Genomic DNA, 21,783 nt, shown 5'->3' with positions numbered 1-21,783 from the left:
CGTGTACACGCATACCGAATCAGAACTCTTCATATCGCGTGGCACGTGTTGAACCATCATCAGGCGCGTGCGGTGTGTAAATGTCTTCAGCTGCGTGTGTGAAATGTAATGTAAGGTCGAGCTCTTTGTCAATTCCACTGTGCTCGAAGACCTCTTGCCACGAAGGTCAGTGGGGGTGGAGGAGGAGGGAGGAGGAGGAGGGAGGAGGGAGAGGAAAGATGGATGGAGGACGAACCGCAGGTGAAGGTCGAATGACTGCTGCCGGGATGGTGGAGGAAGGGGTTGAGGAGGAGGTTTAGTGGGAAGAGGAATCGGTTGATGGCAGGGAACGTGGTGCGGGAGGAGCAGGAAGAATGGTGACGACGACGACGAGGAGGAGGAGAGAGGAGGGAGGAGGAGGGAGTGAGGAGGAGGGAGTGAGGAGGAGGAGGGAGTGAGGAGGAGGAGGGAGTGAGGAGGAGGAGGGAGTGAGGAGGAGGAGAAGAGCGTCGGGACTGGGCTCACGCCGCTCAGTTAGCGTTGTCGTCGTCCTCGCTGAGCTCTGCGTGGTCGTCGCACGCCTCCGCCAGCGCGCTCTCGTCGATGTGCTCCAGCGAGTCGCAGCGCTGCAGCGCCAGCTCGGCGAGCCGCACCGACGGGAGGTTGCTCTGCTCCGGGTAGAGCCACGGCTTGTGCTGCGGCTCGTGGCGGCGCTTCCACGCCGGGTACTTGACGCACGCCTTGTGGATCCGCTTCATTGCCTGCGCGTGGAACGGTTGGGTGGGGTAGTTGGAGGGGGGGGGGGTCATGATGGAGTTGGAGGAGGTTGGAAGCAGTGTCCGCGCAGGTAACGACACTCGGGGTAGTGAAACCGGCTGCTTGGCTCCGACGAGCCGGACGCGGTGTGGTGGGTGGCGAGCAGCGACGTCCCAGCGGCAACCTTGTCTCCTCCCCCCACTCTCGTTTTTAGAACGTACATTTCCTATTATAAAATGTATTTTTTTTTTTTACACAAAAGAATATTTAATTTGTTGAAAAATTAAAGTTAGAGCGGACACGATGGGTAAAGTTCCCTCCGAGCTGGGAGAGTGGACAGCAAGTCGCCTGCAGCCCGGGCCGGATTAACACGGGGGGGGGGGGGGGGGGGGGCTCCCTGTAGGGGCCACAGCCTCGGGCCTGAGGTTTTGAGAAACCACCACAAATACAACGAAAAGAGTCGTTACGGCTCAAAAACAGGTAAAAAAAATCAGCGATTTCCTGCTAACTTGAACATCGAGGTAGTGCTAACACTCCCGTTTCCAGTCTAAAGCCAGTGATGGCCATTCCATATTCCTATAACAGGGGCGAGTCTGTCCACAGGATGATGGGCTTATTTAACAACCAAAACGACGGGTTTGAACTCGCAACCTTTCCGATTGCGAGTCGTCCGCTCTACCGCTGAGCTACCCGGTCCGGATGAATCGCAGTGTCGTTGTTGAAACGTCCATTACTCTAGCGCTATGATGGATCCATAACCCCCAGGAGAGGAATGATGGACTTACTTAACAATAACAACAACCACAACAACGGTTCGAACTTGTCGACTGGCGCGGGCACGTTGAGATCGTGCCCTGCCGCGAATGGCACCGCCGGTCAAGATGACCCCGTGGACTTGCGGCCCGCCTGCCGGGCAGACTCGGGGGGGGGAGGACACCCAACTCACTGAAGGAGACTTCCACAGGACCCCGCGGCTACCGATTTAAAAATACAGAGAGCGAAACGCAAATAGGTGAAGTGGCGATTGCCTGGTGGCCGGTCGAACCCGGCGACACCGACTATGAATCCCGCTCACGGCCAACACGAGTGACGATTCTCTGAACTGGTCCTGGGACTCCCTTAGGTCGACTCGGCCTCAAACGGGTACCTGGTGCGGTGTGTAGTAAACGTCACCACTGGGGACAAAAAAACGCCGACGGGCGTGGTGCTGGCCACCCACCCCATCGTGCGCCACAGTGCCGGTCTTCGTAGGTGCTACTCGCTAGCAGCACTTGCCCCAACAGTCTGTTCGGCTATACGGGGAGAGGGGGGGATCTTTGTCTTTGGTGATGATACGAATGATGATTTGCAGAGTTGTAGAAAGGATTGTGGGCGGCGGGGCGGGGGGCGCCGTGTAAGGCGGAGGGACGGGGGTGTGGGGGTTAGAGGGTTGGAGGGGCACCCCTCATCGCGAGTGGGAGCCTGCGGATCGCTTCTCTGCGGATCGCTTCTCTGCGGATCACTTCTCCGTGCACCGCACGGCGCGAGCGTCACGCCAGAGCAGCGGGACAATGCTCTGCCCCCTTACACCGAGCCGGAGCCACTGAAGCCGCCGCCACCGCTCGCGAACATATATATAAAACAAAAAACTTTGGCGGCTGGCAGGTGTGAATTCATGGGGAGGATTATGACGAAACTTTTTTTTATTCATTTACACCTACGTGGCGGCGGTGCGAATAAAATGAAGAATTGTACAAGCGAACGTCGGCTCTCGTTTCGGACATGGGAAGCTAATGTTACCTTCGGAGCCAGCATCTGAGAAGCCCGGTTCACCACCCACTTCGGCAAAGAGCCTGGCGATGAGAATCAGTGTCATCGTCATCATTGTCATCATCATCATCATTGTAATCATTATTCAACCACAATAGAATGACCACCCATCACGCCAATCAGCAACATGATCATTGTCGTCGTCGTCATCATCATCACCACTGCCGCCACCATTGATCATCCCCTCCTGTACTGGGGCAGTCCGGTGCCGAGTCACGTTGTGCTGCACAGGGACAGCTGCCCCTGGGGGTGCCCTTCAAATTATTTTCAAGGAGGTGTAAGGCACTTTTAGCTTCTGAGGCATTTAAGCAAGCACAATGATTAGTCATCATCATCATAAACGTCACCATTATCACTGCCACCACCATTGTCGGTATCATGGGCATCTATGCGAGACAAACGTTTTAAAAAAACATACAATCTTTCCAGAAAAAGGTTTGGTTAAGTCACCATGGTGTGAATACACTTGTGTTCATGTAAAATATTTTACTGGTAGGAACCTCCTGGTTACACCAGCCCACAGGGGATTGTTGTGTCCGTCGTGCAGGGAGCGGCTGGGTGGGGAGGGTGGGGCTGGGTGGGGAGGGGCTGGGTGGGGAGGGGCTGATCACCCCGTTGTGCCCTTATAAAACTCAACGTTTAACCTACTCACGCCGGCTTGTGCCCGTCCTCACAGTCGGCCATATTTGCGGAATACACCACGCCGCCGTTGACCCTGGCCATTGACCGAGCAACCCAACGTTCCTACCAGCTCCCTCCGCAGGAATGTGTTTTGGGACCAAGCCAGCAGCTATCCTTATTCTTCACACGATGCAGCGTCGAGAGAGCGCCACGATGGCGAGACGTTAACTCCCTCGCCTGATATACAGGAGGTCGTAGCCTCGATCCTGACCATGATGCACGTCTATTTTTCAGTCTGCATGTTCCCCCCCCCCCCGTGGTCACGTGGATTTTTCTACGGGTCCTCCGGTTTTTTTCCCCTGCACATTTAGAATCACGCGTTTACAGTATTTGACCCGCTATAAACTTCCACACGATAAGCCACTTCTCGTTGGGCTATCATTTGTGGCCAGGTCGCTTCTGAAAAAAAGAGCTGTATAGCTCAGTGGTAAAATAAAAAATATATATATAATAGTGGTGGTGGTCCGAGCTCAAATCAACCGCCAGAGGACCCGCCTATTTCATTACTTTTTGCAAGCTAAGCAGCCTGGAGCCTGGGTCACGCTTGGGTGGGTGACCACTCAGGAGTCAGGACACCGAGCTGGCTTCAAAGCTGCACTTCAGCCACCCGTGTTTCTCAATCATAGCGAGGCGATGGCTTCAGCCCGAGCAGCAAACGAATTCCACGGGCCGGAGGGGAAACAGAGATGATGTTGCAATACCGTGCATACAAAGGACACGTCACAGCAAGAGAACGCCCTAGGGAGAATAGAATGGGGGAAGTAGTCTCGAGTCTGGACTCGATCAGGGGTGGGGTCACAGCAGTGCAGACAGAGAAATGGGGGGGCGGGGGGGGGGGCAGAAGATGACAAGGATGGACCTCCCATTGGATGAAAGTTTACGGAGGGTTTTGACAGAAGACTTTGGTTGCTGGAGTCATGACCACGTTGGGGAGAGTAGAGCGAGATGAGAGGGGAGGCATATGAGAGCTCATGTGAGGGAGTGGAAAGAGATGAGAGGTGAGATAACTCGTGGAAGGGAGTGGAGAGAGCTGAGAGGGGAGCGGTAGAAGAGCGCGCGGGAGGGAGTGGAGAAAGATGAGAGAGGAGGTAAAAGCCCGAGTCCGTGGAGGATCTTAAAGACGGCGAATGAGATCTTGCCGTTGATGATGGACTCGTTTGGAGGGATTTAGAGACATTTGAGGTATTTGGGCGATGCTGGCTCATTTACATTCCTCATTCATCGTTAGAAATTTACCAAGATTTTTTTTTTCGGCTGGCATTAACATTCCATCCGGGGGGGGGATACTTTTGCGACCATTCTGCAAATGTTGTCGCGATGACTGCATGTCGATTTATAATTGGCAAATTGCATCCCGCGTTGAAACATTTACAACCCCCAAAAAAACGCATTTAAAAGTCATCCTCGAGCCAACGACGATTTTTCAACATCCGAGGTAAGATAATGGAGGTACGCTGTGAAGTAATTAGATATTTTAAATTCAATAAATGCAGTCAAGATTTTTTTTCTCTCTTTTCCATCCGACTTTCCAAAACCAGTCGTTTTGCAATTAGCTAAATGTCTGCTTTGCATTACAAAAGCGAAACCCAATTGTGGCTTCGTTGGGTTTATCCGACAGGACTATTCACGTCCGTGGAACAACGCAAGATGAAGCCAGTTCACATTATGGGGAGGGGGGGGGGGGAAGATCCATTTAGAGACGCCCCACTGATCACCTATTCACCCCCCACCCCAGCAGGCGATTAAACTCTATGCAAAAAACGACAGCTTCCCATGCACGACAGCGAAGAGAGTCAGAACATTTGATGCGTGCATTACAGATCGGTGGGCGACACGGAGAGGGGGGGGGGGCTTCCTTTAAGTGTAACGTTGTTGCCCGTCTTTTTGCTCCCCGTTCATTTGGTGCCGTGCATCGGGCGATCCATTTAGAGACACCCCACTAATTTGCAAACTTTCTCTCTCGCTCTCTCTCTCCCTGGCTCTATATTGTTGTGCAACGTTCGGCTCCACATCTTACGGGCGATATGCGTTAACGTAAGTAATGAATGTATTAAGGTTGGTGGGAGACCCGGTGGAATACGATTTTCACCGTATTATTTTAGCGGGGTGTCTATTAAAAGGATCACCCTGTACCGGCTGCTAGAAAAACATGTTTCAACACTTCTGAAAAATTTCAACAACACCGCGAGAAATGTGCCTCCTCCGGGCTCTGGAGACCACCTGGAGAAGATTCCAGGCACGTGTTGACAATGATGGCGAATAAGTGGAGACTTTTTGTAGCTATTAACATAGATTTTGTTACAGTGTATTATGTCTTTTTTCATTAAAAACGATAGTCCCATGTAAGTGTTAACGTTATTTTGAAGCACCCTGTATTTACTTAGCCGGAGCCAAAATAATGGTTTGTGCGTACGGTGACCGTCTGGAACCTTCGCGAATAACTCTGCATGTGTGTGGGGGGTGGGGGAGGGGGTCTCTGTCACATTTGAGCATCAAAATTGATCGTGATATAATGTTTACGTGTGTAAGCTGCGCTGCAAACCTAGCCACCCGAGTTCGATTCCCCACTTTCAAGGCCAAAACCATTGACGATTATCTGAACTGGTTCTGCGCCTCCCCCGAGGTCGATTTAGCCTTAAGAGTACCCGGTGCGATGTGTAAATCTCGAGCCAATTGGGAGACAAAGGCGGCCGGGCGTGGGTGCTGGCCACCCACCCCCTCCTCGTATGCCGTTCCGACCTTCATTAGGTGCTCGCTAACGGCACTTTCCCCAACAAGTCTCGAATTGTGATTTAAGTAGAAGCTAGAGATTTTTTTTGAGCTACCGTTTGATCCAACCCTTTGTACCTCGTCATTTGGGACATGTTTAGCAATCATCGGGCTAGTGCAGTGAGTGTGCGACAAGTGTATTTATACTTAAAACTATAAAACTAAACTATATTTATTCACCAGTTAAGGCCCACTGAGCTATGTAGTGGATTATCACAATTAAGTGGATTATCACGTGGAAATTTATCGCAGCGAAATACTCCCAAACGCATGTTTCTCAATGTGAAGGGAAAAACTGGAGGACCTGGGAAAAAGATTAATGCAACTACGGAGAACGAGACATGCAAACTCCATATATACAGGCGTCAGGGTCGGGATCGAACCCAAGGCTTTCTGTATTCCAGGCAAGGTAGTTAACATCTCGCCACCACGGCACCCTCAATGTAGAAGGTTTGTAAAGACGGAGACGCTTACCACAGCGGGTTGCAAAGGGGAAGCTAACATTTGCGGAAACCCCTCCATAAATAATTGCAATCTAATTTTTTTTTTAAACCACGCACAATTTGCATAAGAGGAGCAGACACTTCATTAGCTTTCACTTAATCAAATTCCTTGCGCTGCTGATTCCTAATTGCGAGTGGGCATTATTCCCTGATTTAACATTTTAATTCCCTGTGCTCGCACAAGGAGCAGCTCTGCTCTGATCACTGGAGCTGCTCCCCATGGCTGCTGCTGCTGCTGCGTGCAAGGATGACTGCTTGATCCTACCTCCTTGCCCCCCTTACAGATACGGCACCAGGAACACGACTGCTGTTGCAAGTGGATTCTGCTGCTACTGCCTTATAAATTTGCTTTTGCCACTGCGAATTCTGGTGCTGATGTGCGTTTTGCTGCTGCTGCTGTGAATTTTGCTGTTTGCTGTGAATACTGCTGCTGCTGCAAATCATCCTGCTAGCTATTCCCCTGCTGAGTATTGTGTATTCTGCTCTGAATTATCTTGCTGTGCATTCTTCTGCTGTTGCTCGCTGTGAATGTTGCTGCTGCTGCTGCGATTTCCGTTTCTGCTGTGAATTCTGCAACTGCTGTGACTTCCCCTGCTCTGTATTCTGCTGCTAATGTTGCTGATGTTGCTGATGATGCTGCTGCTGATTGATGCTGTGCGTCGGTTTGTCTGTTACCCAAAAGCGAATATTTAGGCAACTGCTCATATTCTAGTTTGAAAACAGTTTAAATATTTCATTGTCAGGCTCCCTTGGTGTAAAATGCATCCTCCTAACTGGTACTCTCTCTCTCTCTCTCTGGCACATCTATGTACATGCTATGTAGAAGGGCCATTACCTAAAACGTCATTTACAAATATTTTTTCCTTATAAGGCCACCCACTGACGAACGTGTTCAACTGTTTCATCTGCGCTTGTGTACCACTGCCAGTACAGCGGAAGGACCACCGAGTTATTTCGCTCGGTCGCTAAGGGCTCACTCGCGATCGTCAATCCCGTGCGTGTACCGCCGTTCGATAGTTTTTCGATTCGTACAAGCCAGTGTTGTTGTTCTTCATTGCCAAAGCCACTGGCGCCCCCCCCCCCCCCCGATGGCTTTTAGTGCGGCCCCTGACGTGCAGCCCCTCGACAACACACGAATGTGAAACGCTCCACATCGTGCTGTCAATCCCAATGATTTCAAATGTGTGGCGGCCCTCACACGGATTATGTCTTATCGGCAAAAGTGCCCCCCCCCCCCCCCCCCCGTGAAAATAAGTGAACGCTGGTCGGTATAAGCGTTATAGCGGAAAGATCTTCTGCCAGCGACGGCATGGGTAGGGAATTTACAGAGCCACACCTTAACAAAAAAACTATAATTCGCCGCACTTAAAACCGGGGTTTCGCATGACCCTCTGCATCGATCCCGACCCCGACGCCTGCTGTATATTTGGAGTTTGCGTGTCTCTCTCCCCGTGGTCACGTGGATTTTTCTACAGGGTCGTCCAGTTTTTTCCCACCACGTTTAAAATGAACACGCGTTTGGAGTGTTTGGCTGCAAGACATTTCCCACGTGATGATAAGCCACTTTGTGAGAATCCATCATTTGCGATGGGCAGGTCGCTTCTGAAGAAGAGATATATATCTTCTTGGTTTTTTCGGTAAAGTCACGTAGAAGGGAAGTAATAAAATAATAATTATTTTATTAATTATTTTATTACTTCCCTTCTACGTGACTTTACCGAAAAAACCAAGAAGATGAATCCCTGCAGTCACGAAAGCTTAAAATCGAAATTTAAGAGATATATAGCTCAGTGGGCCTTACCTGGTAAAATAAAAAAGGTCATTTTTTGGAGGGGGGGGGGGGGGGGGAAGCGCTTGCATCATTTGCCACGACACAACAAACTAACCAGGCCATACCGGGGGAGGGGTGGGGGGGCGGGGGCATTGGTGTCGCGCGTACCCTTGGGGTCAAGCTGGGTCAGGTAGATGAGGGTGCAGCCGTTGTTCCCGTGAGACCGCACCAGGTAGCCTGTGAGGATGGACACCGCTCGGACAAAATCCTTCTTCGGCGGAAATTTCTGACGAGCGACAACAAAGAAAGAAAAAAAAATGAATAAGGATTCACGTTGTCGTCCGTGGAGGCCACGTGTAGCCGCACCGGTACCTAGCGCAACGGGTGCGCGGGGGGTCAGGTCAATTTGTTTCCGACGCACAAACACACAAAAAAAATCGCATTCAATCAGGAGCAGTTGCGCGAGTAGACTTGCGGAGGAAAGAAGTGAATGGGCTCATTTATTTTAACGATTAAAATCACAATGCAATATCAAGACCAGCATAAATCTATATTAAAACACAATCACAAAAACCCACACATGACCGCGGTGGGAAAAAAATACAGAGCCATCTCCGTGCCCGAGCGAGCGCGTAACGTTTTGGCGCGCGCGCGCGTGGCGCTTGCGTGCGTGCGTGCGTTCGTGCGTGTGCGCACGCACGCGTGGGAAGTGATGTCTTCAATATGTTTTGCCTTCCAGCCGTCAAGGGGTAGAGTGGAAATTGGGTAGAGGATAGCGGATAGTACACGGCAGGGGAGGGATTAATAATGCAGGCCCCCGACGAAAATCAGTTGCAGCAATGCAAAGCAACATTCTTCAAAAATTGTGTTTCCCAACTGCTGATAAGGAGGCCACGTGCTGGATTGACAAGGTGAGGAATCGTCTCCAACAACTGGACATCTGTCGGAAAGAGCTTCATAGTTCATCGGGTTCGTCCGGGATAAACGCATATTATAAACGCATATTCTTCTCGTAAACGGCCGAAGTGTGGAGGAGGCCACGAGAGGCTGCTGCAGGAGACGTGGCGAGGTCTCTTTGGGGAACTCAACTGACATAGAAGACCGTGCGAGTGCGTATTGCTCATGCTAAAACGTGTTGACGCACGTGCAACCATCTGACCATCACCTCACCACGCTGGCCAGGTGCAGGTTTTGGGGTAAACGGGGCCCAAAGGCTGGTTGGGAGAACATCACTTGCCACCGATTTTAGCCGTGGCCAGGAATCAAACTCAAGGGGCCGGATGTGTAGGGCACGTGCGCTCACAACTGCTGTGCCACTGCCCCGGCCCAACCATTGTTTTATAACATAAAAACAAAGGTCCCCCATATAGCCTTGAAACAGACTCCTGGGGCAAGGGATGTTAGCGAGTAGCACCTATGAAGGCCGGCACGGCACACGAGGGGGTGGGTGCCCAACACCACGCCCGGACGCCTTTGTCTCCCCGGGGGCGATGTTTACACACCGCACCAGGTACTCATTCGAGGCTGAGTCGACCTAGGGGAGGCCCAGAACCGGCTCAGATAATCGTCACTTGTGTTGACCGTGAGCGGAAATCGAACTCGGGTCCCTGGGTTCTTAACACAGCGTTCTAACCGCTACACCACCGCTCCCCCCACACACGCGCACAGAGAGAGAGAGATATACTGCACTTAAGCACATGCATGCATCTACATACGGATGCATTCACCACCAAATGCTTGCCATGTGATGCGATTACTCGGCAATTCGCCTCCCTTATGACTTAACAAATTGTCTGCTCTTTGCCAAGTATTCGCAAATCACATCATCATCATCACCATCAATCACCGACATTGGCAACGAATTCAATGTCGACATCTTCGTCGTCGTCGTCATCACCATCGTTATCAGAGGTCGTTAAAAACTCGCCCACTCGCCGAGTGCATTGTCACTGACTCACGATTACATAAAAAAAACCCATTTACATTTTTGCGTACATTTTTTTGTAGCGGCCTCTAGTGCCTGGAGGGGGCGGTTGTGTGTTGGGGGGAGAGGGGGGGGGTTGGGAGGGGGTGAGTTTCACAGGCTCCATCACGCACAACGCGCGCTCATCGAGAAGAAACGCCCGTGGGAGAGCCTTGCACGCCACACGGAGCTCGCGGATGGACATCGGTCGACAAGAGCTCGCACGCGGCCGTCGGGAGCGAGCCCTTGCAGCGCGCGGCCTTTTGCCGGCGCTTGCTCGAGTCCCCTTCTCGCAGAGGTGGGGGGGGGGGGGTGGAGCAGCACCGGGGTTACCGTGGCAACGCCATCCGAGCTACACCCACCCCCCTCCGGGTGGTTGCCACGACAACGGTAATATACAGATAATTGCAGCGGTGATTCAATGGGGCTGGCAAGGCGTCTCGTGGTGGCGTGCATTGATTGCGTACGCCCGCCCCACACACCCCCCACGCACACACACACACCCCCCTCTGCCCCCGCATTAAACTTCGTTTATAACACAATCAGCGCCATGAGGTTGGCCACGGTTTTAAGGGATGTCCGACCATCCAAACGTGACGTGACTTCGACAGACCGCGTGTGAGAATTTTTTTTCTTCAGACCGCTATAATGATCAATTGTAAACCCCCCTCCCCGCCCCAACCCCTAATCACCCTTCCGTACCTCCGGATGAGCACGGTTGGCTTGCATGCCGGCTTCGAAAGAAGTTCAGAATGCATGCATGGTATATAGCACGCGTACGATTTCTGTCGTGGAATTTGCGGAGCGATTTGGCACGGACGGGGGGCTTGCGACGGCCCTCGCCTCGCTAACACAAAACAACGAATACATCACTCTGCGAGCCATTCGTTGCTAAACAGTCACCCGAGCGCTTATGAACACGGCGGGGGAGTGCTTTTCCTGGGCACGGTGTAAAAGATAAACACAAAAAGCCACGAGTGGATTCAGCCCTATGCGTAATCGGTTTTATTGTGTAGCACTTTAATTGGCCTATTCGGTGTTGCATCACACAGCCGGCCAAACGTTGACTATAATTAGGTTGTTATCCATATCATCATCGTTTGGCGGCGATTTCTCGGTCCCTTTCGCAGGAGGGAGCAACACCGGGGTTACCGTGGCAACCCCATCCGCGCTACCCCCGGTTTTTGGCTCATCAAACTTTTGGCTCATCAAACTTTTTGGCTCGCCGTCAAACGAAGACGGCGGTCACCACATCGCGTGCTTCCAGTGCACTTCCGCGGCCGTCTGGAACGTCTGGAACGATCTTCAAATATTAGGTAGCCACTGAAGCTGTGCACTTTTAAATCATCGTCTAGATTGAAAACTCATTTCTTAAAAACGGCTTTTTGTGTTTAGTTCGTTGCCCTTCCCACGCACCACAGATAAGCAAGGTAGGCTACGTATGGTGCGAAAGAAGTTCAACATACATACATTGTTCATTCTCCATCTACGGCTGGATGGAATGCTCGCCGTTGACTTTTCTTCCTTTAGTTCCGTGTGGCTGTCATCTCTCTCGGCCTTACTTATTTCATTATTTCGCTGCCGTGTGTGTTTTTTTTCTTTTGCCCAATTCTTGACCCCCTGTTGACAACGACTCCCTTTTTTTGTTACGCTGCTTTGATCTGGAGCTCCTAACCCAGGGGCCGCACAGAGTCAGAAGGTGGCGCTACAGACACGCACAGAGTTAAAGCTCGTTCACTCCGTGCGTTACGCTGGACAAAGTTCCGTTGGAATTTCTGCCAGTGAATGAAAAGTCTTGGATTCTTACTAAAACAACTCACTTTACCCAAATCCTATCGTTACCACTAACCCAAAGCTCAATGATCATCGTACACCAAGACCACAGCAAAAACGAACACAACATACCCACGACGCCAAGATAACATTTAATTCAGACACTGAACAATTACTTTAACCCAGAGGATAGCAAAACCTCCAAAACGACCCGAGCACGCTGCACGTGCCTAATGATTACTAAACAATGATTCAAGTTGAGATAGAGAGCTCAATGTGTGCATCAGTGCGTGTGTGGGGAGCCGTAGTGTAACGGCTATCACGCTGCGCTACGAACCCAGGGAACCCGAGTTCGATTCACGCTCACAGTCAACACCAGTGACGATAATGTTCACTGGTCCTGTGCCTCCCCTAGGTCGACTCAGCCTCACATTAGTACCTGGTGCGGTGTGTAAACATCGCCACTGGGGAGACAAAGGCGGCCGGGCATGGTGTTGGCGACCCACCCCCTCGTGTGCCGTGCCGGCCTTCATAGGTGCTCGCTAACAGCACTTGCCCCTACAGTCTGTGAAGGCAATACGGGGGATCTTTGTGTGTGTGTGCACAGTATAGTGTACACGTGTGCTTCTCATCATGCGTTTAGCGATCATCAGGCAAGTGTAGCGTGTAAAAAAAACTTTGTTCTTGTAATTTGGTAAACTTGGCGGGTGAGGCCTGTGCTGTGAGAAAACCCACAACTAAAATACTAAAAAACTCTCTCGCCTTCACCAAAAAATCATGCGACCGCAGATCGTAACCAACATCGTAACCAACTCGCCACCCACGTACCCGAAGCGCCTAACCAATGCTTCTTTGTTTTCGCAGCACTGGGTGCAGCGTTTCCGGGAAGTAACTTTACCACGCAAACGTAACAATCGCTGCGTTGTTACGTAACGTACAGCTACGCTGCAGGCCATAACAAAGACAAAGATCCCCCCCGTATAGTCTTACAGACTGCTGGGGGCAAGTGTTGTTATCGAGTAGTACCTATGAAGGCCGGTACGGCACACGAGGGGGTGGGCGGCCAACACCACGCCCGGCCGCATTTGTCTCCCCAGTGGCGATGTTTACACACCGCACCAGGTACTCATTTGAGGCCGGGTCGATCTAGGGGAGGGCCAGGGCCGGGTCGCCGGGTTCGTAGCGCAGCACCCTAACCCACGGTTACACGGGTCACGACAAATTCCGCCCCACCCCCCTCCCCATGTAGGCACCCGTGAAACTCAAAACCATGCTCAGCCAGCCATCACCAACACCGCATAATGCACCTTCCTTTCGAATGTAAACTGCCATTGCATGCAGCACATGCCAGACGATTGCTAAACACAACGTGCCCGCGAGATGTTCAGAGCGTCGATTCGAATTAACGTGGGCACCTCGCGCACGCGTGCAATGTGCAATGTGCTTCTGTGCCCCGCATCGCAGGTTGACCAATCATCGGGCAAGTGCAGCATGTAACGTAGCGGTTCTCAACATCTCTGAGACCACCGGGTTCCTGCGGATCCCCTGCACACACCCGTAGTGGGATGTGGTGGGTGAGTCACCATCAAATTAAGAGTTACGACCGGGCCCTCATCCAGCAGTGGATGGACAGAGAGGAGGCGTGTGTGCGTGTGTGCGTGTGTGTCGTTGGATTGCATCTCGACGTGTACGTACCGGGTGCTTGACCGAGTGGTTGATGATGAGGTAATCGTTCTCCAGGGGAAGCCAGGACCTCAAGGTGACAAAGTCTCTGTTTTTCAGTGGCTTCGGGCACTTCCCTGCAATTTTTGTTTCGTTAGGGGTCAGATGGGGGGGGGGGGGGGGGGGGGGGGGTGTCAAGGGTTGGTGGGGAGATAGTTGATCAAACGTGAGACACGGGAGCAATAATAGCAATATTACTCTTCATCTTCTTGGTTCTTTCGGTAAAGTCACGTAGAAGGGAAGTAATAAAATAATAAAAATAAAACATAATAAAATAATTCTCACGATGTTTCGGCCACAAAACAAGCAGCCGTCCTCAGGTGAAGACCAGGTCTGTCGAGGCGACAGCGTCTAAATTCGACAGATCTGGTCTTCACCTGAGGACGGCTGCTTGCGTTGTGGCCGAAACGTCGTGAGAATTATTTTATTGTTTTATTTTTATTATTTTATTACTTCCCTTCTACGTGACTTTACCGAAAGAACCAAGAAGATGAATCCCTGCAGTCACGAAAGCTTTAAATAGAAATATTACTGTTGCTTTTGCTGCTGTTGATGCTCGCACGCGCGTTACGCGACCGGGAGACATTTCGCCCGCTGGAAATTCCGCATTTCTGGCGCAGGGCTGTAAACGAGGGATGGAGCCATCGCTCCCTCAAATGGGGTTTTTCTTAGCAGCAAATCACTTCCACTTTTGGGATGGGCGAGTATCGGTTTAATGTCCGAGCGTTATTATTTCTTAACGATCTTTATTAATTATGCTTTGTTGACCTAGGAAAGCTTCTCATGACTCTTTTTCAAGGAAGGCCTTGCCAAGCTTTTGTTGCAGCCAAGGGGGTTGTGATGTTTTTGCTGCGTACATTGAGTAATTTGCAGGTACATTCTTTTTATTCTTCTTTCAACATCGGGATGTTTTGGGCAATGGCAGTTACACTGCATGGCACCAGAGGTGAGATTCTAACCCTGGCCCTACCGGCACCAGGTGTGAGATTCTAACCCTGGCCCTGCTGGCACCAGGGGTGAGATTCTAACCTTGGCCCTGCCGGCACCAGAGGTGAGATTCTAACCCTGGCCCTGCTGGCACCAGAGGTGAGATTCTAACCCTGGCCCTGCTGGCACCAGTGGTTGGATTCTAACCCTGGCCCTGCTGGCACCAGTGGTTGGATTCTAACCCTGGCCCTGCTGGCACCAGTGGTTGGATTCTAACCCTGGCCCTACTGGCACCATTGGTTGGATTCTAACCCTGGCCCTGCTGGCACCAGTGGTTGGATTCTAACCCTGGCCCTGCTGGCACCAGTGGTTGGATTCTAACCCTGGCCCTGCTGGCACCAGTGGTTGGATTCTAACCCTGGCCCTGCTGGCACCAGTGGTTGGATTCTAACCCTGGCCCTACTGGCACCAGTGGTTGGATTCTAACCCTGGCCCTGCTGGCACCAGTGGTTGGATTCTAACCCTGGCCCTGCTGGCACCAGTGGTTGGATTCTAACCCTGGCCCTGCTGGCACCAGTGGTTGGATTCTAACCCTGGCCCTACTGGCACCAGTGGTTGGATTCTAACCCTGGCCCTGCTGGCACCAGTGGTTGGATTCTAACCCTGGCCCTGCTGGCACCAGTGGTTGGATTCTAACCCTGGCCCTGCTGGCACCAGTGGTTGGATTCTAACCCTGGCCCTGCTGGCACCAGTGGTTGGATTCTAACCCTGGCCCTACTGGCACCAGTGGTTGGATTCTAACCCTGGCCCTGCTGGCACCAGTGGTTGGATTCTAACCCTGGCCCTGCTGGCACCAGTGGTTGGATTCTAACCCTGGCCCTGCTGGCACCAGTGGTTGGATTCTAACCCTGGCCCTGCTGGCACCAGTGGTTGGATTCTAACTCTGGCCCTACTGGCACCAGTGGTTGGATTCTAACCCTGGCCCTACTGGCACCATTGGTTGGATTCTAATCCTGGCCCTGCTGGCACCAGTGGTTGGATTCTAATCCTGGCCCTACTGGCACCATTGGTTGGATTCTAATCCTGGCCCTGCTGGCACCATTGGTTGGATTCTAACCCTGGCCCTACTGGCACCATTGGTTGGATTCTAATCCTGGCCCTACCGGCACCAGAGGTGAGATTCTAACCCTGGCCCTACTGGCACCAGGGGTGAGATTCTAACCCTGGCCCTACTGGCACCAGAGGTGAGATTCTAACCCTGGCCCTACCGGCACCAGAGGTGAGATTCTAACCCTGGCCCTACTGGCACCAGAGGTGAGATTCTAACCCTGGCCCTGCTGGCACCAGTGGTTGGATTCTAACCCTGGCCCTGCTGGCACCAGTGGTTGGATTCTAACCCTGGCCCTGCTGGCACCAGTGGTTGGATTCTAACCCTGGCCCTACTGGCACCAGTGGTTGGATTCTAACCCTGGCCCTACCGGCACCAGAGGTGAGATTCTAACCCTGGCCCTACTGGCACCAGGGGTGAGATTCTAACCCTGGCCCTACTGGCACCAGAGGTGAGATTCTAACCCTGGCCCTACCGGCACCAGAGGTGAGATTCTAACCCTGGCCCTACTGGCACCAGAGGTGAGATTCTAACCCTGGCCCTACCGACACCAGGGGTGAGATTCTAACCCTGGCCCTGCTGGCACCATTGGTTGGATTCTAACCCTGGCCCTACTGGCACCATTGGTTGGATTCTAACCCAGGCCTTACTGGCACCAGAGGTGGAATTGGAACCCTGGATCCACTTGATGTGAAGCCACTCTGCTGCCCATGCACAAACACGCGCACGGCCAACGCATTCGCACGTCCGAGCGAACATTCGCGCAAACGTTGACATTTGCCGAAGCGCCTTGGCCATGATTGTACACCCACACACAAAGACGCCGCCCCCCCCCCCCCCCTGTACAGCCATCGCAGGCTGTTGGGGCAAGTGCTGTTTGCGAGCACCTATTAAGGCCGCCACGGCAAACTAGGGGGTGGGTGGGACCAGCAACCACGCCCGACCGCCTTTGTCTCCCCCAGTGACGACGTTTACACATCGGCCTTGGGGAGGCCCAGGACCCACAAACGCGTGCTCCATCCTCTTCCTTTATCCGGCAGTCAGCGACTCCACACATCCACACGTGGGCAGTTGTCGGCGGAGACACCCAGTCGTGCACAGTACCCGTGCTATGAAGACGAGGCTATTGCTCCAGGAACGTCGCGTTATTATTATTATCATACGCCACTTGTCTTACCAGGGCCACTCGCAGCGTTGTCATCATTTGACGAACGTGTTTGGTTTTTACTTATTTGTATTTACTTTGAATAATTTCGTGCTATTGTTTAAATGTGCTCGTGCACCAGCGGCGGAGGCAGCGGTATTATCACCAATGACATTTTCATCTCACAGGAGTCGTTGCGGTCACCCCTCCGACGCACCCCTTGCCTCCCATTTCCCTCTCCTCCCCCGATTCCCCCCCCTCCTCTCTCCGTCGTCCATCCGCTCGACTGGTGGCAACGGAGGCTTTTTGTGTGGTGTTTTTCTTTTTCTTTTCCCGACCGAGCGCCTCACTTCTCCAAGCACCGCCACGTGGCCTTGGCACCTGGGACACAAAACTCTCCGCAGCGCGGCTGAAGTTGGGGGGCGCGTGCGCGCGGGTCCTGCTCGGAGCCACGTCTCGTCGTGGCTCCGAGCCAGGAGGCTCGCGGTGGCTCCGAGCCAGCGGCCGAGACGCGAGACGACCCGGGGAGGTCCGAGACGCGAAACGATCCGGCGCTCAAATGTCAACCGACGCGCGGTTTGGCCTCAATGACACAATGCTTCGCTTGTATAAAAGTAATCGTGACGATGGTGATGATGATGATGGGAATAGTCTACAGGCATTCGTCAGCCCATTTGCTTGGCGAAGACTCCCAAGCCCCCATCCCTCACCCCCCCTCCGCCCGCACCGTGTGTGTGTGGGGGGGGATGTTTGACCATACTTCACCATTTTGGTTAGTTGGTGTTCGTGAAGAGAAGGGCACGCGGCACCTGTTTATATATTACTCATCATTGACGTTAATCGCGGCCAGGAATCGAACTCACGTCGCTGGGTTAATAATGCATTGTGTGCTAACCACTAAGCCACGGCTCCCCCTCCACACACTCCCCCGTATAGCCTTAACAGACTGTAAGGACAAGTGCTGTTAGCGAGCACCTATAAAAGGCCGGCACGGCACACGAGGGGGTGGGTGGCCAACACCACGCCCGGCCGCCTTTGTCTCCCCAGCTACTATGTTTACGCATCGCACCAGGTACTCATTTCAGGCTGAGTCGACCTAGGAGAGGCCCAAGACCGGTTCAGATAATCGTCACTGGGTGTTGGCCGTGAGCGGGAATCGAACACGGGTCACCACACACACGGACGCACAGACGCAATCTTGCATTTTCATCGCCATGGGACCTGCAAAGAGATGCAATAGGAAAAACAGAAACATCACAGGAGCAGCAGCAGTCCCTGTTCACACTCATTCGTGATGCACGCCCATCTCCTGGCTGTGCTCGTCACAAAACAAATCTCTTGGCAGCCGTTTCGCACGTGTCGCGCTCCCCAAGCCAAGAATTCATGAAAAAAAAATCACAACACGTGGTTCCGTGGCCTCGGCATATGCTGCTCTAGTGCCCTGTACGCACCAGTTACAATGTTGTGATTATGCAAGCATTTTTACGGGTATAACATTAAACATATATGATGGGGAGGGTGGGAGGGGGAGTGGTGGGGCAGTGGTTAGCACACTGCGCTAAGAACCCAGCTCTATATAACATCAGTTGCGAGCGATATCTGAACTGGTCCTGACTCCCCCTCCTCCCCCCCCCCCCCTTTACACACCTGCACTCACCAGTGTGGTGAAGTATGGTCTAACATCTTCCCTGTGACCGACACAGTGTGTGGAGTCCTTCATCCAGCAGTGGATTGACAGAGCCTGATGGGAGACTGCCCGGCACTGTCAAAGCATTGTGGCTTGTGAAGGTGGCTACGATATGGCAGGACGGCGACAAATTATTAAATCCATCTGTGTGAAGTTTTGAATGTTATCCCTCTCGTATGCGTGTCGGGTTTCTCCGGTTTCTCGCATTGATAGCTTTTTTTTTAAAGCTCCCAATGTAGCAGGGCCATCCTAACAGAAAAACATAAAACCTAAAAACATAAAGCTCCAAATTAAGATTAAACAAAAAACCACCACTCTGTGAGAGACTCGGCGAGGTTCGTTTTCTGGGCGAGTTAAATCATTGCCGCGTTTGCAAAGAGAATGCCACCCTAAGGCTTTGCTTCCGAATGTGCGAGTCGAAATCCGGTCCCGTTAGTGGTTAACGTTCACGAGGGATGGCAAGCAGCTTGGTCACGTCGTCGTAAATCAGTCGTTTGCAGAAAGCCGCCCTTGCCCATCCACTTGGGAGGGCCACCTGGTGAGAGGCCGGATGGATGCCTTCTTGCCGCTGTCAATGCAGTCCCACATTAGCAGCAGGAGGTCCCCCGAAACCACTTCACCGCTTGCAAGAGTGCAAGCGGCAGGCTGCTGCTGTTGCTGCTGTGCAGAGAACTCCCGAACGCCGGTAAACCCGTGTCAGTGAGTGTCCTCGAATTGGCTCAGGATAAAGTTATTGTAACGATGTACAAACACACACACAAACACATCCCCCCTAAAGCCTTGAACAGACCGTCAGGGCAAGTGGTGGTAGCGAGCACTTCTAAAAGACCGACACGACACACGAGGGGGTGGGTGGCCGGGCACGGCGCCTGGTAACATTTGCCTCCCCAGTGCTGATCTTTACTTGTTTATGGCAGAGTCGACCTAGGGGAACGGCCCAGGACCCATTCAAACATTTACCACGGATGCCGGGTTCGTAGCGCAGCAGTGCGTTCTACGCGACCGCACCACTGCTTCCGTAGCGGACACGCAGAGCTCACACGTGGGGCTCTCACGCAGCGCACACACACACGCAGAACACACACACGCAGGGCATACACACACACACACGCGGGGCTCACACACGCAGAACACACACACGCAGGGCACACACACACACACGCGGGGCTCACACACGCGGGGCACACACACACGCGGGGCTCACACACGCGGGGCACACACACACGCGGGGCTCACACACACGCAGGGCACACACACACGCAGGGCACACACACACGCAGGGCACACACACACGCAGGGCTCACACACAACACAGGGCACACACACAACACAGGGCACACACACGCGCGGGGCTCACACACGCGCGGGGCACACACACGAGCGGGGCACACACACGCGCGGGGCTCACACACACGCGGGGCTCACACACGCGGGGCACACACACGCGGGGCTCACACACACGGGGCACACACACACGCGGGGCTCACACACACGCGGGGCACACACACACGCGGGGCTCACACACACGCGGGGCTCACACACACGGGGCTCACACACACGGGGCACACACACACGCGGGGCTCACACACACGCGGGGCTCACACACACGCGGGGCACACACACACGCGGGGCACACACACACGCGGGGCACACACACACACGGGGCTCTCACACACACGGGGCACACACACACGGGGCTCACACACACGCGGGGCACACACACGCGGGGCTCACACACACGCGGGGCTCTCACACACGCGGGGCACACACACACGCGGGGCACACACACACGCGGGGCACACACACACACGGGGCTCTCACACACACGGGGCACACACACACGGGGCTCACACACACGCGGGGCACACACACGCGGGGCTCACACACACGGGGCTCACACACACGCGGGGCACACACACACGCGGGGCTCACACACACGCGGGGCTCTCACACACACGGGGCTCACACACACGGGGCTCACACACACGGGGCACACACACACGGGGCTCACACACACACGGGGCACACACACACACGGGGCACACACACACGGGGCACACACACACACGCGGGGCTCACACACACGGGGCTCACACACACGCGGGGCTCACACACACGCGGGGCTCACACACACGGGGCACACACACACGGGGCACACACACACGGGGCTCACACACACGCGGGGCACACACACACGCGGGGCACACACACACGCGGGGCTCACACACACGGGGCACACACACGTGGGGCTCACACACACACAGGGCACACACACACGCAGGGCTCACACACGCGGGGCTCACAGGCGTAGTATCCGACGTCGGCGTTGGCGGTGAGACGCCCGATGTCGTGCGTCTGGATGACGTTCGCGTCCCACTTGTGGCGGTAGGCGGCGTCGTGCAGCACGTCGCACATGGTGTCCGCCTGCACGTCCTTGCACACGAGGCGCATCTACGGGCGGCGGAGGGACGAGCGAGCGAGATGAGAGAGGGATGGGGGGGGGGCACCAGTTAGGACGCGCCCGGGCCTCAACCCTAACCTGGGCCATGCAGGTGCGTTCAGGCCTAGAGGTGGCGCAGAATGGGCCCCGTGAGACTCGAGAAGAGAGAGAGAGAACTACTTGGGAGGCGCGAGCAACCGCAGACGAGCGGGAATAGGGAAGCAGCCAGGCGGTGAGATGCCATATTCTCCTCCAAGCTCTGCGGCCCTCTATACATTCAGGCGTTTATCGGATGATCAAATGAGCATTTACATGTGGGAGGAAACTGGAGCACCCAGAGAAAACCCCACAGGTGCCAGGGGAAAACACTGTCCCATGCAGATGGAACAGATGGGAGTTGACATTTTGCTGTTCCACCGTCTCCTTATCCTGGCAAACCAGGGTATAGATATTGACACGTGCGTGCGTGTGTCAAGTACAATATATGATCGTCTCTTATGTGTGTCAAATAGAGTATGTATGTCATCGAGTGACACGGTGAATGATTCCCGACACTGCGATTAGATTTCACACGTGTAAATATGCGGCGCTGCAGCAATTCATTATTTTTATTTCCAGAAAATGAACAGTGCGCAATTAACACCCAGCAGATTATTTTTTTAAACTCATTTCTGAGCTATGTAGCTCTTTTTCAGAAGCGACCTGACCACAAATGATAGCTCAACAAAGTGGCTTATCACGTGGAAATGTA

At 53.4% G+C, this 21,783-nt stretch overlaps 1 protein-coding gene across 1 annotated transcript in view; it reads right to left on the bottom strand.

The window, feature by feature from the left end:
- Nucleotides 1-460: 460 nt before the first annotated feature.
- The window catches only part of LOC133342817 (START domain-containing protein 10-like), a 41,912-nt gene continuing 20,589 nt past the window's right edge, over nt 461-21,783 (bottom strand). The window contains exons 2-6 of the mRNA XM_061552118.1: nt 20,896-21,043; nt 13,700-13,803; nt 8,437-8,554; nt 2,515-2,567; nt 461-740 (exon numbers count right to left, since the gene is read on the bottom strand). Coding sequence (XP_061408102.1) covers nt 510-740; nt 2,515-2,567; nt 8,437-8,554; nt 13,700-13,803; nt 20,896-21,043 — 654 coding nt within the window. The 3' untranslated portion in view covers nt 461-509. The remainder of the gene's footprint in view (nt 741-2,514; nt 2,568-8,436; nt 8,555-13,699; nt 13,804-20,895; nt 21,044-21,783) is intronic.

This window comes from Lethenteron reissneri, chromosome 16, assembly GCF_015708825.2.
Source record: "Lethenteron reissneri isolate LAM-NWPU_2019-01 chromosome 16, ASM1570882v1, whole genome shotgun sequence".
NCBI classification, from domain to species: domain Eukaryota; kingdom Metazoa; phylum Chordata; class Hyperoartia; order Petromyzontiformes; family Petromyzontidae; genus Lethenteron; species Lethenteron reissneri.
This window is presented reverse-complemented; position numbering and strand designations above follow the sequence as displayed.